The 17371-nt window shown below is 34.4% G+C and overlaps 1 protein-coding gene across 5 annotated transcripts; it reads left to right on the top strand.

Annotated features, from left to right (window-relative positions):
• The first annotated feature begins 1191 nt into the window (after nt 1-1191).
• Nucleotides 1192-16337, top strand: LOC18052671 (mediator of RNA polymerase II transcription subunit 23). Of its 5 annotated transcripts, none has more exons than XM_024190221.1 (23): nt 1192-1258; nt 1331-1560; nt 1658-1701; nt 2015-2114; nt 2242-3222; nt 3935-4169; nt 5010-5227; nt 5367-5574; nt 7902-8182; nt 8506-8589; nt 9687-9781; nt 10061-10223; nt 10317-10562; nt 10666-10836; nt 11002-11115; nt 11205-11330; nt 11767-11915; nt 12345-12585; nt 12712-13477; nt 14304-14485; nt 15468-15571; nt 15665-15873; nt 15952-16287. In XM_024190221.1, exons 2-22 carry the CDS (start codon nt 1435-1437, stop codon nt 15864-15866), a joined length of 4836 nt encoding a protein of 1611 aa, XP_024045989.1. In that variant the 5' UTR covers nt 1192-1258; nt 1331-1434; the 3' UTR covers nt 15867-15873; nt 15952-16287. The 5 variants fall into 5 exon arrangements, with proteins under 5 accessions (XP_024045989.1, XP_024045990.1, XP_024045991.1 ...); XM_024190222.1 differs by having other exon boundaries at nt 1240-1258; nt 1345-1560; XM_024190223.1 differs by lacking the exon at nt 1192-1258 and having other exon boundaries at nt 1296-1560; nt 16009-16337.
• The last annotated feature ends 1034 nt before the right edge of the window (nt 16338-17371 follow it).

Below are 17371 nucleotides of genomic sequence, written 5' to 3'. Positions count from 1 at the left end.
CAAAAAACAAACACTACCTTAGTTAATTGTTAAATTTATATAGGTAGAGATTGACAAGCATTAGCTCTAAATAGAAATAAAATAGTTTGGGTCCCAAATATACTCACATGGAGTGAAAGAGGATTGAGTTACTTTAGGTTGAGGTTCTTTTTTGTAGTAGTAATTTTTTTCTCATATGCTCAGTAAGGTTTAATTGGGATTACTTTTGGAGATTTAAAAGTAATTTTAGAAAGTTAAAAATTAATTTTGGTGTATGATAAATTTTTTTAAGATATTACTATTGATAAAATCACTCTATCTTACAATAAATTTTTAAAATCTAAAATTTTAAAAGCACTCTATTAAAAAAGAAGGACCGAGTAATTTTTTAAAATCTAATTTGGAGAATCACTTTTATACTTAATACAATTTCATATATATCCTCATAAATATTATAAAAATCTAAAATTATACTTATTAATTAAGAAATGAAATCATTAATTTTAAAAATATTATCATTACCAATTTTATTGAGATATCAAAATAAAATAAAATTAATAATATAAAGTATTTATTTTAATTATTATATATACACAATAAAAAATATTTTATTTATATGTTTATAAATATTTGGAATAAATTTTATTTAATATTATGTTCAATTTAGTTGTTTGTATTTTTACATAAATTTAATAGTAAGATTTAGTAAACATATAAGACTATTTTAAAAACTCACAATATTTTTAAAAATAAAATTTATCAAATATTTAACTAATAACTAACAATAATTATTTTAAAATTATTAAATTATTAAATTGACCCATAACTTTAAGAGAAAACTTATTAGCACTTAGTGCCTGTTTGATATGGCTTATTTAAGAGCTATAAGTGCTTATTTAATCGTATAAGCACTTTTTAAAATTTTTTATGGTGTTTGGTTATTTTTTTAGTAGAGTTTTTTTAGTTTAAATAAGTTAATTTATCTCTACTAATAAAAGTCTAAAATATGAGCTTTTGAGAGTAGAAGTTATAGAGGTTTTCTAAAAATATATAATATAAAAAATATCACAGAGTTTAATATAGTTTAAAAATATTTTTTTTATTGACAATCAAACACTCAATGACTTTTTATTCAAAAATTTTATTAGTATAAACTCTACTATTATAAGCTCTATTTAATAAATTGTATCAAACGGAGCCTTAATATAACATTCATAAAATGTCATAGCTGCGAATATCTCAATTCATGAATTCAACGTTGAAAATGAATAAATTCAAAGTGAGTCTGCATTGCTCTTCATTTTTTCTATGAAAAATTAATTATTTCTAAAAGAGTAACATCACTGTGCAGTTTCTTGCTACCAGCGTACATACTCTTGCGTACACGGAGCAGGGAGAAAGAAAGAGATTGAATATTGACTCGGCTGAGCTGAAACAGAAGAAACGAAATGAGCAATGGATCAAAACCAGAGCCAGAGATCATCAATTGGAGCAGCAACAGCATCATCAGCTTCATCTCGGGCCTACCAATTCCACCCGGCCCGAGCTGCGATCATCGATCTCTTCAACCTCTACTTAGGAGTAATACTCACTCATACCCTTTTTACTCTTTCACTCTTCTCTTATTTATTTAAAATTATTATCGATACATATTTTCCTTTTTCTTTTTGTTCTGCAGAGAAGTAGCCGCCAAAAGCAGGACGATTCCATCAGAGACCCTCCGTACGCTCCCCCCCTCTCTGTTTCATACGTTTCCCTTTTTTAGTATTTTAGAATGAATTTTGTAGGGCTTTATTTTCAAAGTTGTTCCAATTGTTGTTGAATTAATAGCAAAAGTCTGGTCTTTGAATGAGGATTACCAGCGTAAAGGAGTTTGCTTTTGTTTACCTTAACAAGTTCAATTTTTTAAACGCTGTTGTAATTGATAATGCTTTGTGCTGAAACGGGCAAGATTTTTTAATTTGAGGTTGTTGATTCGAGGCTTTGTTGCTTGCTGTGGTGGAATTTTATTAATTGTGGAAGAATTCATGCTCAGGAACAAGACCCAGAAGCGCGTGCTTGCTCTTAACAGAGAGCTTCCTCCTCGAAACGAGCAATTTCTTATAGATTTTGAGCAATTACAGAGCCAGTTTCCTGTAAGTTGAGGGTTAAAAAAAATTGCAACATTTCTTTATATGCACTTATATTAGATAACAGGAGCTTTCTGTTTCTTAGTTTCTGATAGTGAGCTTTTTATACTGATGCTGAGCCATTTTATTTCAGGACCAAGATCAATTGCGTTCTGTTACTGAATCTGTTCTTATTTCCTTGGTTGTGCAATGCTGTAGTCATGTGCCGCGAGCAGAATTTATTCTGTTTGCCTTACGGAGCTTGTGCTCTATCGGGTACATTAACTGGGATACTTTTTTGCCTTCCCTTCTTTCCTCTGTTTCCTCTGCAGAAATGTCAGCGGGTCAGGGCAGTCAAGCAATGCCTGCAGTTTCAGCCACAAGTTTACAGCAGTCTGGTATGTTGCCAACTTCAAGCGGAATTCCAAATTCTTCTAACTATCAATCCTCCAATCCTGCATCTCCACTGCCTTCAGTTCATGGTATTGGGTCTCCTGCTCAATCAGCTATAGAAACTTCAGTTTGTGCAGCTATGTCACCTGTAAAATCATCTGATGTGTCTTGTACTGGACAACAGTTCACGACAAGGGTGAATTCATCTGTAAGAGATAATGCTATAAGCAGTCTGCGGCAACTATGTTGCAAGATTATTCTAACTGGTCTTGAATTTAGCTTGAAACCAGTTACTCATGCTGATATTTTCTATCATATGCTGAATTGGCTGGTTACTTGGGATCAAAAACAGCAGGGGATTGATGAATCTGATGGAAAATCCTGGAGACTTGACAAGGCTCTGATTGAATGGCTGCACAGTTGTTTGGACGTAATTTGGCTGCTGGTTGATGAGGATAGATGCCGAGTTCCCTTTTATGAACTACTGCGTACTGGCTTGCAGTTTATAGAGAACATACCAGATGATGAAGCCTTATTTACACTGATCTTGGAGATTCATAGGAGGCGAGATATGATGGCTATGCATATGCAAATGTTAGATCAGCATCTTCATTGCCCCACATTTGGGACACATCGGATTCTGTCTCAGACTACTCCTAATATTTCAGTTGAAGCAGCTGGAAACTTGCGGTATTCACCAATAACATATCCAAGTGTGCTTGGAGAACCATTGCATGGAGAGGTGATGGCTTTAATTAGAACTCATTGCAAAATCTTAAATTGGAATGTTGGCATATAATTTTCTAATGTTGCATTTTTTGTGGGATTTCCTCATATCATTATATGTTGAGTTGTCAAGAACATGAGTTCTCATAAGCATTTTTCATATTTTCTCTAGTTTAGTGCATATATCGGCAGTAAGACAAGCATTCTGTATTTCTTTCTACACGTGCATAATAAAGCAATTGCTGCTTTGCCAAGAACATGCCTTGCTGAATTTAAATTTTATATATCTTGTTTTTGTCGTGGTTGCATATATTTTTTGGCCTCAAGGAGGTTTAAACCTCAGAGTTTAATACATATTATTTACATATTCGTGGTTAATTGGTTTTGAAATCATTGCTAGCTTTAGATGGTCCTTGTTTATCTCTATTGGTGTCTCCTTGCTTCTGCATCTTTATTCCTCTTGTGTTACCTTAAGAATTCCTCAAAACAAAATCATATGCTTATGATCTTGAGCAAGTCATTTTTTTGGAAACATGTGATGCTTATTGATGTTGAATTTGGATTGTGCTGATCATCTTTTAAAGGTTGGGTAGTCTGAATCTGCAAGGATTGAAACCTTTTTTTTAATTCTTAATTTCTTAATCGTTGTAATTTCCTTAGTGAGTGTATGTGTTGCTTATAGGGCAAGCGCATCTCTGTGCTAATTTAGGTTCTACTAATTTGTGCAGGATCTTGCAACTTCTATTCAAAGGGGAAGTTTGGACTGGGAGAGAGCTATGCGTTGTATAAGGCATGCTATTCGGGCAACTCCATCACCTGACTGGTGGAAGCGCGTGCTTCTTGTAGCACCTTGCTATAGAAATCCTGCTCAAGGGCCTACCCCTGGTGCCGTATTCACTTATGAGATGATTAGTGAGGCAGTAATCGATAGAATTGTTGAACTATTAAAGTTGACCAATTCAGGTAATAATCTCATTTTGCTTTTATTTGCTATGTTTTCGATATTGTTCATCTAAAATGTATTTAGCATGGCTGATTTTTTTGCTGGTTGTGTTCTATTATGGGGCCAAAACTACAGTGCAATGCTACATGGTACGATGTTTTACCCCACTTCTCGTTGAAAAACCCCAAATTTCCAATTTTTTATTCCTGATTCCCCCAAGTTTTCGTTCTTGACCTTTAACTTATTACGTATTATGCACCTTCTCAGTTTTTCCTAATACATCCAAGTTTATTTGGAGTATCAAATAATACATAATAAGTTGGGGGTTAGAAATAAAAACGTGGGTTGTCAAAAACAATAAAACTTGGAAACTTAAGGCTTTCAATGACGAGAGGGGGGATAAAATGCTATGTCATACGCTATATGAATGCTAGTCATCCTCTCTTCGATTTGCTTCAACTTGCAATGCATTTATGATTGTACAAGACCTTGTTAGTTTGTCATTTTGAACATATGAGTCCTATGATATTCATGCATAGGTTTGATGATGTTAGATCCTGTAGGTATATGTTCATTTATCATAGAAAGTGTTTTTCCATCAAACATAGTTATACGGAGTATGTTAGCCGGTTTGGAATAGCAAATCATAGTGGTAATAACCCATTCTTTCTGATTCTGCTTGTATTCCATGTGAATTGTTTATTTTTTATTTTTCCCCCATGCCAAATATTTACATTGTTTCTTAACCCTCCCCAAAAAAAAAATCTTTGGCTAATGTGGCTGTGGTGTAATGCTTTTCTACAGAACCTTTATGTAATATTTTTGTAGGCTAGTTTCTTACACCATTTATTTTACCGCAGAAGTAAATTGCTGGCACGATTGGCTTATCTTCTCAGATGTATTCTTTTTTCTTGTCAAAAGCGGATGCATTGATTTTGTTGATTTTGTGGATAAGCTAGTTTCCCGTCTTCAAGATGGCGACAACCACATACTTCGAACAAATCATGTTACTTGGTTACTTGCACAGATTATTCGGGTTGAGCTTGTGATGGGTGCTTTGAATTCTGATTCTAGAAAGGTTTTAATTTATTTTTTATCTTCTTTTGTTGAGATATGAAGTTGGAGTTTATATGACTTTTTCATTGACAACTTGTGGTGCCTAAGCTATTTACATAAATTGATATGCTGCAACTCAATCATTTTAATTTTGTTTGTAGGTGGAGACGACTAGAAAGATTTTATCTTTTCACCGAGAAGATAGATGCACTGATCCTAATAACCCTCAAAGTATCTTACTTGATTTTATAAGTAGTTGTCAAAACCTACGTATTTGGTCATTAAACACATCAACTCGAGAATATTTGAACAATGAGCAGCTTCAGAAAGGAAAGCAAATAGATGAATGGTGGAGGCAAGTGAGTAAGGGTAAGCTCTTCTTGAATTTGCTTCCCCTACTTTCATTCTTCCATTTATGATATAGATAACTCCTTGATGGTGATCTGTTGGTTTTGCTCACCATAATTTTTATGAATATTTGTGTCTATTTGTAATCATTTGCGCTCAAACTAGATTCTAATTTCTTAGAATTAAAAATTGAATCAACGCCATAATATATCTTGAGAAAATGTTTTAGCAGGATTTTGGGAAGCCAAGGTAATAACATCTAATTCGTTTGAAAAAAAAAGAAAAAAAAAAGATGAAAGAATATGTGAAATCATGGTCAATCTTTGTTAAAATCAACGATTCTGAGATTACAGTAGTGAGTAAATCAGAATTGGTGCTTAAATCGGATCGGTTTATGGGGAAATCTACTCTTAGGTATCGCCCAATGAAAGACAGAGATATAATAAGGTAGTGAGACAGTACTTTTTTTTAAAAAAAAAAAATTCCTAGAAATCTTGAGAGAGACTAACTTAACCTAATTCCTTTCCTAAGCAAGGACAAGGTCTTGGAGGTTATTGTTAACTTTTGCTAGTGTGTCATGGTGCCATTGGGAGTTTTTTAATGTGCCGTAGAAGGTGGGTGCTTTCATTTCCGCATAGCACAGGTGTATATAGTGGTGGCTTTCCTTGGAGACAAAGTAGATATTGGAAGGAGGCTGGTGCTTTTCTTTATGGTCTCCATAGTACACGTGTTGTTCATGTTGTTATGGCCTTTATCCTATGGTCCCTTGGTCCAATGTGACGCAACAATCACCCGTTAACCCCTTAACATGGTGTTGACATGCCTATTGTACTGGTGTTCTAAGAAGAGCTATGTGATCTTATCTTGATCTGAGTGGCTCATATGGCATAATGATCTAAAGGAGGTCTTATGGATGATACAAAATTAGAAAGTACGAATGTCTGTGTTCTCTATAGGTTCGGCTTGATGGCTCATCCTCCACACTTTTTTTTTTCCCTCCCTCTTGTCTATTTTCTACTTCCTTTCATTGGGCTCAAGAAAGGTGGTAGGTTAATTTTTTTGTCTAAAAAATCTTCTCATCTTTTCTTGGACAAACTCAAGAGGCTTTGTATCTATACCGTTACCTAAGTATCGAAGGGTTGACGCCTCTAATGTTATATTCTTCTTTTATGTCCTAGCTTATAATCCAATTCATTTGTCATAAAACTTCACACACATCTAAGATTAGTAATTTCCATACCCAACCTTAGGTTCACTGATCCTTACAGAGATTTGTAGGGATTTTGTTTATTTGCTAAACCATTCGATGTTTTAGCAAAAATATATATTGAATTCTCTTTATAATAGATTTAAACTAATAATTCTTCCCACATATGTTTTTCTATTGATTTTTTTTTTGTTTTACAAAAAATAAAAACAAACTAGAAAAATTAAAATCTTTATGTAGGAAATTTAGGGTGCGTTTGGTATTGTTTTTCAAATGGTGTTTTTGAATTTGCTTTATAGAATAAGAATGATTTGTTTTTTGTGAAATTGAAAATGTGTTTGGTTGATTGTTTTAAAATAGTATATGAAAATGAAAACAGTAAAAATACATTTGGTTGTTTGTCTGAAAATTTGGTCCCAATGAAAGAGAATGATAATATAATTTAATGAAACCTTTTTCAATATCTAATTATTTTAAATGGTCTTTCATTATTATTATTATAGATTTTAATTTTAACAAACAATATAAACAGCTAAAATAGTTATAAAAGGGCATGATTTATAGTATAGATTTTATATCATTTAAAACCTTGCTTAATTATATTATTGAATAATTTATACACATAAATTATAGATGATACATAATTATAGTAATTTGGATTTCGTTAAAACACTAATTATTATTATTAGTAAAAATTTAAAATAATATTGGCGTTACTATTTTTTAACATTTATTAGCATATTATAAAAAGAAAAAGCTAAATTATAACATAAATAAATAATATAATATTAACAAAGTGAGTGGATTGTGGGACCGCTGCAGTATTGTTGACAAATAAAGCATGAAAGTTGCAAGTTTAGTGGGCCCCAGAAAAAACAAAATAAGAAAACATTAAAATGTTGTTTTTTGCTTTCCTTTGTTAAAGTGAAAAGCAAGATGGTTTCATTTTCGGTGGAAAATAGAACTGGTCCTCTTTAGTCCTAACCAAACGTATTTTCTTATTTTGTGTTTTTGTAAAATGAAAAATGACATATGTAAAACGGTACGAAATGCAGCCTTAATGTGTGTGTGTAATTTTTCTTTGGACAAGGAGAATATTGCTTTTGGTTCACTTTTCAACATGTTTTTGTCCTATTTCTAGGGGATCGTATGATGGATTACATGAATATGGATGATAGATCGGTTGGAATGTTTTGGGTTGTTTCCTACACAATGGCACAACCAGCTTGTGAAACAGTTATGAATTGGTTATCCTCAGCTGGAGTTACAGAATTGTTTCCAGGATCAAATCTACCGCCGAACGAAAGGTTAATGGTGATGAGGGAAGTTAACCCATTGCCAATGTCGCTATTAACTGGCTTTTCATTAAATCTGTGTTTGAAGTTGGCTCTCCAAATGGAAGATTCTATATTTGGTGGGCAGGTACTCTTGATGTTCTTTTGCTTATGTTTCAACATACACAAAAAGAGGCATGTGTGCATTGTGAAAGAAGATCCTAATTCTATTAATCTAATATTCTTGGATATGATTGTCTCAACTCAGCTCTTTGTACTGATATTGTATGCTCATTTTTTTTCTTCTATAAAGAGCTGTACTGATATTGTATGCTCATTTTTTTTCTTCTATAAAAATGATCTACATGTACCAAGCCTGAAGGATTCTTATTTTAGGTGTTATGAATAAATATCTGCATGTTTTAAATTGTCTTTTGATTTTTCTTTCTTGATTCTGATATCTGTATGCAGGTTGTGGCTAGCATTGCAATGGTTGAAACTTATACGAGATTGATGTTACTTGCACCTCACTCTTTGTTTCGGTCACTCTTCAGTGTAATTTTGTTTACCTTTTAAATTGCTACTTATACAGATATTTATTTCTCATTAAGGATTATGTTTCTTTGTAGAGTGAATATACCAAGTTTCTAAGGCAAACAAAAATAGTGTGTATAATCTTTATGGTTACCTTGAATTGAATTTGGGTTAGGTAGAGCGTTTAAACAGTATAACAACAGCACCATATTGACCAAATTGACAAAAGGCCTGTGCCCATGGGCAATGATGGTGAAAGTTTTTACAAACAAAGGTGACTGTAAGATGGTCTGCTCTCTGAACAAAATACTAATAAACTCATGAAGCCCTAATCTGTTTTTCCCTTCGCTTGACCTCAGAGAAAATTTACTTTTATAAAGGTGAAAATAGAAGAGAAAGGATCCTAGATGTCAACTACTTGCATGCTAGTAATCCAACTGAACTCATTTGATGGCTGTTAGATTAAGGCACTGTCACAGCAATTTATTGGACTAAGTAGATCTGTGGCATAAATTGGCTCGTAATCTCGGTTTTCTTGTAGTTTCATTCTCCCCTCATAGCTGCCTACACTTATTGAATTAAATGTGAGAGTTTCCACAACTGTTCCTTCAACCTCAAGCTCAATGCTGGGAGGTAAACCTTAGTAATCTTGCTTTGGCACATATGGTCTGTGCCTACCTTTTTTTGGAGATATTTTAATATTTATAGGATAAAAGTATGCTGTCCATGGATTTAAAGGTAAGTTTAAAGATCCTTGACATGTGCCCTGTTGAAACAATGAACCACTTTTTTCCAGATTCCAGATTATAAGCTAGCCTCTCTTGTCACAAACAAATTGTGTTGATGAAGTCATTATCATTTTCATGATATGCCTATTTTCCATTGTTCAGCTCTTAGAATTTATATTTAAGCATATGTATCTGATGTTGAATTGCAGCTGCCGGTATTTAGTGCTTACTCCTTCCTTGTTCTCACTCTTTTATAAATTGCATATTTAAGACAGCTGGATTTTCAAATGAAATCTACTTTTTCATCTCTTGTTGTTTGCTTCTTTGTTATGGAAAATGTATTATTGTTCATTGATACTAGACATCTCCTAAAACTGGTGTTTTGTGCAGCATTTGGCACAAAGGAATCCGACATTGTTGGCGAAGGTAGGGGTAACTCCATTGGTGCTTGAAATTGTCAACTACCGATTGCTTCCGCTCTACAGGTAATCTGCTTTGTCCATTTGGTGAATCTGTTTATCTCAGATCCGTGGTTTCTAATTTTTGCATTTGGATATACATGCTTACAATTCTACATTCCCATATGTTGTTTTCTGAAAGTCCCTTTATATGTGCATGAGTCATGCCTGGTTGCCACTTCTCTTGAAATTGTTCTGCAAAAAATGCATATTAGTTTATGGTATCCTTGTTTTGTTGAGATCCCCTCTCCTTTAGATACCCCAATGTTGATTCCATTAGTTGACATTTGTTCCCTTCTTTTGTAGGTATCAAGGAAAAACCAAAACGTTGATGTATGATATTACCAAAATAATTTCTGCCTTAAAAGTGAAACGCGGAGATCATCGTGTACTTAGATTGGCTGAAAATTTGTGTATGAACCTAATCTTATCACAGAGAGATTTTTTCTCATTGAAAAGGGAAGGAAAGGTATATAGTATGTTGACAATCTGAAACCATTTTATTCCCCCTTTTCCTCCATCTGAGGTGGAGTAAAATTTTGTTTTATTTAATTCTTTGCAGGGTTCAACTGAATTTACAGAAACTCTGAATAGAATAACTGTTATTGCTCTTGCCATCGTCATAAAAACACGTGGGATTGCTGATGCTGATCACGTACTTTATCTTCAAACTATGTTGGAACAAATCATGGCAACGAGTCAGCATACATGGTCAGAAAAAACACTCCGGTATTTCCCATCCCTTTTACGCGATGCCTTGATTGGGCGGATAGATAAAAGAGGCTTGACAATTCAAGCATGGCAACAGGTTCATTATTGCATTTCTTTTTCTATTATCATCAAATTCTTTCTTTTCTATGGTTTCGTTTACTTGGATTCGATTGATATTAGAAAATCTACTCCTTTTGTAGGCAGAAACAACTGTGATCAACCAATGCACCCAGCTTCTTTCACCATCCGCTGATCCTACATATGTTAAGACATATCTCAGTCATAGTTTCCCTCAACACCGACAATATTTATGTGCCGGTGCATGGATACTGATGCAGGGGCATCCTGAAAACATTAACAGTGCTAACTTGGTATGACTGCAAACCTCTCTCACTTTGCCAGGAAAGATTGCATCAGGCATAGTGATCGTCATGACTGGACTTATCTCTTAACAACATTTTTTTTCCCTTGGGTCTTCCTTTAAAACTGATATTAAATTGTTAAATAATTGTTTGTTTACTTGAAATGGAGGTCAGTTACGTGTATTGAGAGAATTTTCCCCAGAAGAAGTAACCTCCAATATCTACACCATGGTGGATGTTTTACTTCATCATATTCATGTGGAACTTCAGCGTGGACATTCATTACAGGTTTGACTTCTAGCTTATTCTTTTTATCTCTATGTAAGGCAATGGCTATTATGCTAGTGCAAATATTTCATGCAATTTTACTTTTTCAGGACCTGCTATTTAAAGCTTGTGCAAACATTTCTTTTTTTGTCTTGACCCATGAGTTGCTTCCTCTGGATATTTTACTTCTTGCACTTATCGACCGTGACGATGATCCCCATGCATTGCGTATTGTGGTAAACTCTCTCTAAAAGTTGTATCTGTTTCATATTTCATGTTCTGTTTATATGAATTGTCATCAGGAATAATCATCACAATGTCACATATATTTTGTTGAACCAAACTAATTTAATAACATTGAGGTTTGGTAGAGATGTGCTATTTGGTAATTATGGTTGTTTTTAATTAATTTACAGTCACAAATGTACATTTGATACTCAGTATGGGTCTTATGAAATGATACGCTTTTGGAAGTTTAATCACATGAAAGTTAGATGATGTAGAACTTACTCCTTTAGTGTGATAGACTATTAATTTTTGGCATTTGTGGAATTCCCATTTTGGTTTTTCTGTGGAGATAGGTTCCAAGAATAAGCCTTTCATTTTCTAGTTTGTTTTTGGTTGTGTATTGATTTTCTTCTTATATTATAATATAAATAATCCGCCGTGCAGATTACTTTACTCGACAAGCAAGAACTTCAACAAAGAGTTAAATTATATTGTATGAATCGTGGTCCTCCTGAGCATTGGCTTTACTCTGGATTGTTCAAGCGTGTGGAATTGCAGAAGGCCCTTGGGAATCATCTCTCATGGAAGGAGAGGTGACATCTGCTAACTCTTAATAACTAGCCTAATTGCAATCTGCTCAATGTGATTTGTATGCCAGAGGTTAAGGTTAACAATCTATGTACATGTGCGGAAAATGGTGCTCAAACATCTTTTTAGAAATTTTCCTCATATTTTATACACACACACACACATAATAATTCTCTAGTGAGGACATCCTCATTTTTACAAAGTGAGGATGCCACTAACAGACCCAGAAAAGAAAAAACACAGTATCCAATGTCCAATGTATTTAAATTTGCATTTTTTCGTATTTTAGTGTGCATCCTCACTTTGTTAAAGTGAAGATGCCCTCACTAGCAAGTGTGTGTGTGTGTTATTTTCCCTTTTTTTCTTTTACCTGAATGAAATTTATCTTATTGCTGGGTTCTCTTGACTAACCTCATTTTCTATAAGCCTCTCAGGTATCCTACATTCTTTGATGATATTGCTGCACGTTTGCTTCCGGTCATCCCGTTAATTGTCTATAGACTCATTGAAAATGATGCCATGGATTCAGCTGATAGAGTTCTGGCTACATATTCTTCTTTTCTGGCCTACTACCCACTACGATTCTCATTTGTCCGTGATATACTTGCATATTTCTATGGTCATCTACCTGGAAAGCTCATTGTCAGAATACTGAATGTGTTTGATCTTAGCAAGGTAATATACAGTTCTTTTGTTCCTTTTCCTTTGGTTCTTTGTTTCTTCATTTTGTCTTTGCACTATTTAGCAATCTTAATTTATTGTATTTGGATATTAAACTCCAAATTCTTTTTTTTTTTCCAGATTCCATTTTCTGAATCGTTTCCACAGCATATTAGTTCATCAAATCCTGTTATGTGCCCACCTCTGGACTACTTTGCAACTCTCCTATTGGGTCTTGTGAATAATGTTATACCTGCATTAAATTACAACTCAAAATCAGGGTCAATGATGGATGCTTCATTGCGTGCTCCTCATAACAAATCTCCAATAACATCTCAGTCTGGACCTTCAAATGTTTCAGAAGGTCGAAAAGAATTCTATCAAAATCAGGACCCTGGGACATATACTCAGTTAGTTTTGGAAACAGCAGTGATTGAGATACTTTCACTTCCTGTATCTGCATCCCAGATCGTATCATCTTTAGTTCAAATTGTAGTTAATATACAACCAACACTAATTCAAACCAGTAATGGTCCTTACGGAGCTTCAAATAGTGTTGGGCAAGGTTCAGTTTTACCAACATCTCCTTCAGGGGGAAGCACAGATTCCTTGGGTGCAAGCAGATCAACTCCTTCAGTTTCTGGAATCAACTCCTCTAGCTTTGTTTCCAGAAGTGGTTATACATGCCAACAGCTGTCTTGCTTACTGATCCAAGCTTGTGGTCTCCTGTTGGCTCAGCTCCCACCTGATTTTCACATGCAACTTTATATGGAGGCATCACGTATTATAAAAGAAAGTTGGTGGCTCGCTGATGGGAAAAGGTCACTGGGTGAACTGGACTCTGCTGTCGGCTATGCTTTGCTGGATCCAACATGGGCGGCTCAAGACAATACGTCAACAGCCATTGGTACGTATTGGCTGTTCTTTTGATTGGCCTTTCATGCATTTGTTTCGGAGATTCGGTCATTTTTCTAGATATCTATTTTTGGTCTCTACCTATTTCTAATTTGATTGCATTTAATGTCAACTATTTTTCCAAATAAAATATTTGCCGAAGTTCAATCTTGATGAAAATATTCCACTAATAGCCAGTTCGTAACTATTATGCTTTACTGTAACTTTGAAAGCAGAACAGCAGTATTGTTTACCAGACACATGTCAAAGTAATCTGATTTTAGTCCACTGCCATTGACATGAAAAACCTATGTCAGGTTATCAAATAGACTATAGCTTTTATGTGACAGCTAATGTTTACAAGACAAACCCTACTTGATAGATAGTGATTTCACTTCCCAGTACTGTGGATTAGAAGAAAAAACATCTCAATGCCTAGAAGGCCCCTGAGTTAACACTTATTTAGAAATTAAACAATATCAGTAATTTTGATGGCTTCGGATCAGGACCATTAGAGACAAGGAAAAAAAGAAAATCTTAATATACCATCAAATCAGTTGCATATGATGAAGTCTTTCAATGATGAAGTCCTTCAATTATCCCACCCAAACAGCAGGGTCTTTGTGTTTTGATATACTGATGTCCGAAATGATAATTATCTTCCCTGCTTTTCCCCTTTGACTTTGGTTTATCTTATAGTTTACTTTGGTAGATCACTCTAAACTCAGCTTATTTGGCTAGTATCAAGGGAACAATATGTGTTTTGAATCACTGTACTCCGCATATTAAAGGTTCCTGACTTAAATTCTAATCTTGCAGTATGAATGCTATTTTGCCAGGTAATATTGTTGCCTTGCTTCATTCTTTCTTCAGTAACCTACCACAAGAATGGCTAGAAGGGACACATGTAATCATTAAACATCTCCGGCCCATAACGTCAGTAGCAATGTTGAGAATAGTGTTCCGAATAATGGGCCCATTGCTTCCTAGACTTGTCAATGCTCACACACTCTTCAATAAGGTATGGAAAAGTAACCATTATTTTTTGAGCGCTTCCCAGCAAACATCTGACAAACTTAAAATCAATTTTCCACGTGGCTAAGTTTCCCTTTAAAAAAAAAAATCAGTTTGGTGTGTAGAGGCTGTTATGACTCTAAATCTGTAATGCTTGAAACAAAACGTTTTATGGGTTACTGAGACTAATTATTTCTAGTGCCAGCAGACAAAATTCTAAATTATTAAGAACCTCCTAGAGAAGTTGCGATAAGATATGTATATTTGCATTTTTGAATGTCAAACAATGATATAAATGAATAGAATCATTAAAATGATCATGTCCATGCAAAAGTAAATCAACCTTTTTAAAAGATTGCTAAGAAGTTTTTGCGGCTCTGTTTTTAGCTTTTCTTCTTAAAGAGTTGCCTGAGAATACAAACTGGTACATATTTGTTTCTGTTGCCTTGTCTGGGGATATCCATTTAGATATTCAAACTGCCAAATAGTTTTCAAAGACGAAAGTTTAGGCTTTACGCCCCTGCCTATATAAATGCCATTCTTTTCAGTATGTTAACACTCGTGGTTATCATAAACTAGCCAAAGTTTCAGTAGAGATATTTTCTTTTATAAAAAGAACAGAAAATTATAACTAACTGAATCAAGCATCCCTGATTTCTTACACTTGGAAATGACTTTATGAGAAAGTCAGCTTTCTTTTGACAGGAAAATAGAAGCAAGAGTTTTGTATGGGGCGGGGCGATTTAAGGAAAATTCACTGTGTTGATCCTGTCTTTCTTTTGATTAGCTGATTATAGATCTTTTCTTTGTTTGTTGTGTCACTTCATTCTCACTCCCTGTAGTGTGAGATGACCCTCACAATAATTGCAATTAAACAACATTGTCAGTGGTTGGATATTTAAATTTAAGAATTATGTTCAGTTCTTCGTAAGAATTTAACTTTAAGAATTCTGTTCGGTTCAACTTAAATCTTTATAACTGTTTTCCAGACACTTGCATTGCTTCTGAATACAATGGGAGATGTTTACGGGAAGAACACACTACCACCGGCTCCTGTTGAAGCATCAGAAATAGCAGATCTCATTGACTTCCTGTATGTATTGGTCTTTAGCCGAAAGTGATTTGATTTTCTGCTTTTGCTGTTGTCAAAGTAACTTATCATGCATATGATTCTTGTCTTTATCAGCCATCATGTTGTCCATTACGAAGGACAAGGAGGACCTGTGCAGGCCAGCAGCAAGCCTAGACCAGAGGTTTTGGTGCTTATTGGGAGAGCAGCAGAAAGTCTCCATCCAGATGTACAGCATCTTCTTTCCCACTTGAAACCTGATGTGAATTCTTCTATATATGCTGCGACCCACCCAAAAATGGTGCAAAACCCCTCTTGAAAGTTAGGTACGGTATCAGGACTCCTTATAAGCTAACAGTTTCAGTAACAGTTCCTTTTGGCTGATATGCTTTTTATAATGTAAGCTTTACCTCATTTGGGTGCTCACTGCCATGGATTCTCCCGCATTATAATGACTTCAGTTCTTTAGCATTGAGCTGGTGAAAGAATTGGGATAAAATTGCATCGGGAATTGGTTGTTTGGAAAAAGGGAGTCCGTAGTAAAGAATAGTCAAGAATGGTCAAGGATCAGGGCTCAGTGGCCTGTGGCTCGTGCTTCGGCCACTACAGTCAACCACCAAAGCTAGTAACCAAAGAAGATGCATTTGCTACTATGGGATTCTTATTAACCTCCGACAATGACCATGAACAGCATCCTTTAATTGACATTACGTTTGTCATATGAAAGGACACAAATGATCAATGTACAATTATTTGTATGATTAAATAAGATGAATTTATTTATCCAAAACACAATCTCCTAATATATTGGCTATAGATTCTTGTCGGTTAAAAAAAAAAACTTAGCATGTACATATGTCTACAAACTTTTTGTGAATTTGTGAAAAAAAAACCTACATGGTTCTGCGGCAATGTTGTGTTCAATCAAATTCCGAGTTGCCACCCAAAAGATGCATATGCTTAAGCAGTAGATGATTTAATTACAAGGAAACTGAAACTAGGGTTTGGCATAACCGAATTGGACCTGAAAATTTACCGGTTCGGTATGGTTTTTCAGAGGTTGGATTCGGTTTTTTTTTTTTTTCTTAGAAAAATTAAATATTCCAATTCGGTATAAAATCAAATCGGAAAATCTAAAAAATAATTTTTTAATTAAAAAATATTATGTGGCATTTAGGGGTCCAATCGAATCGTACTTGAAAAAACTTGGTTTAGTTCGGTTTTTCAATTTTGTTTCGGTGCTTTATAATTTAAAAATCAAACGGATCAATATCAAAACCGAACCGAATGGGAACTCTCAGATCGGTATTTTGAAATTCTCAAACCAAACGGAATTGAAAATTTCGGTTTATTTCGAAATCGAACCAATTTGAACCGGTGCTGACCCCTAACTGAGACTAGCAGTATGTTAATTTCATGATGCAAGTTATCATCATCATCATCATCATCATCATCATCATCATCATTATAATCCGAAAGGGGAAGGATGATAAACTTGGATCTGAAAACGAAGAGTGTACCAACTCGTTTGTGTTAATAATAATAATAATAATAATAATAGCGTTTCAGTTGCATATAGCATGCTACAGTCAATGTCTTTTCTCAATTTCCCACTTTTCTCATTCTTCTCCTTTTTCATCACAGTCGGTCACGCTCTCGTACAATAATAATCACATCCGACTGTACGTCGAGATATGTTTGGAATGTGATTTTGAAACACTATCTATTCGGATATTTAATAAAGACGTAGAACCCCTGGAATCTTGAAAGGGCAAGACGTAAATGTGACGGTAACTATTAAACAATCAACATTTGCAATATCTG

The sequence above is a fragment of the Citrus clementina genome, unplaced genomic scaffold (assembly GCF_000493195.1).
Source record: "Citrus clementina cultivar Clemenules unplaced genomic scaffold, Citrus_clementina_v1.0 scaffold_2, whole genome shotgun sequence".
NCBI classification, from domain to species: domain Eukaryota; kingdom Viridiplantae; phylum Streptophyta; class Magnoliopsida; order Sapindales; family Rutaceae; genus Citrus; species Citrus x clementina.
This window is presented reverse-complemented; position numbering and strand designations above follow the sequence as displayed.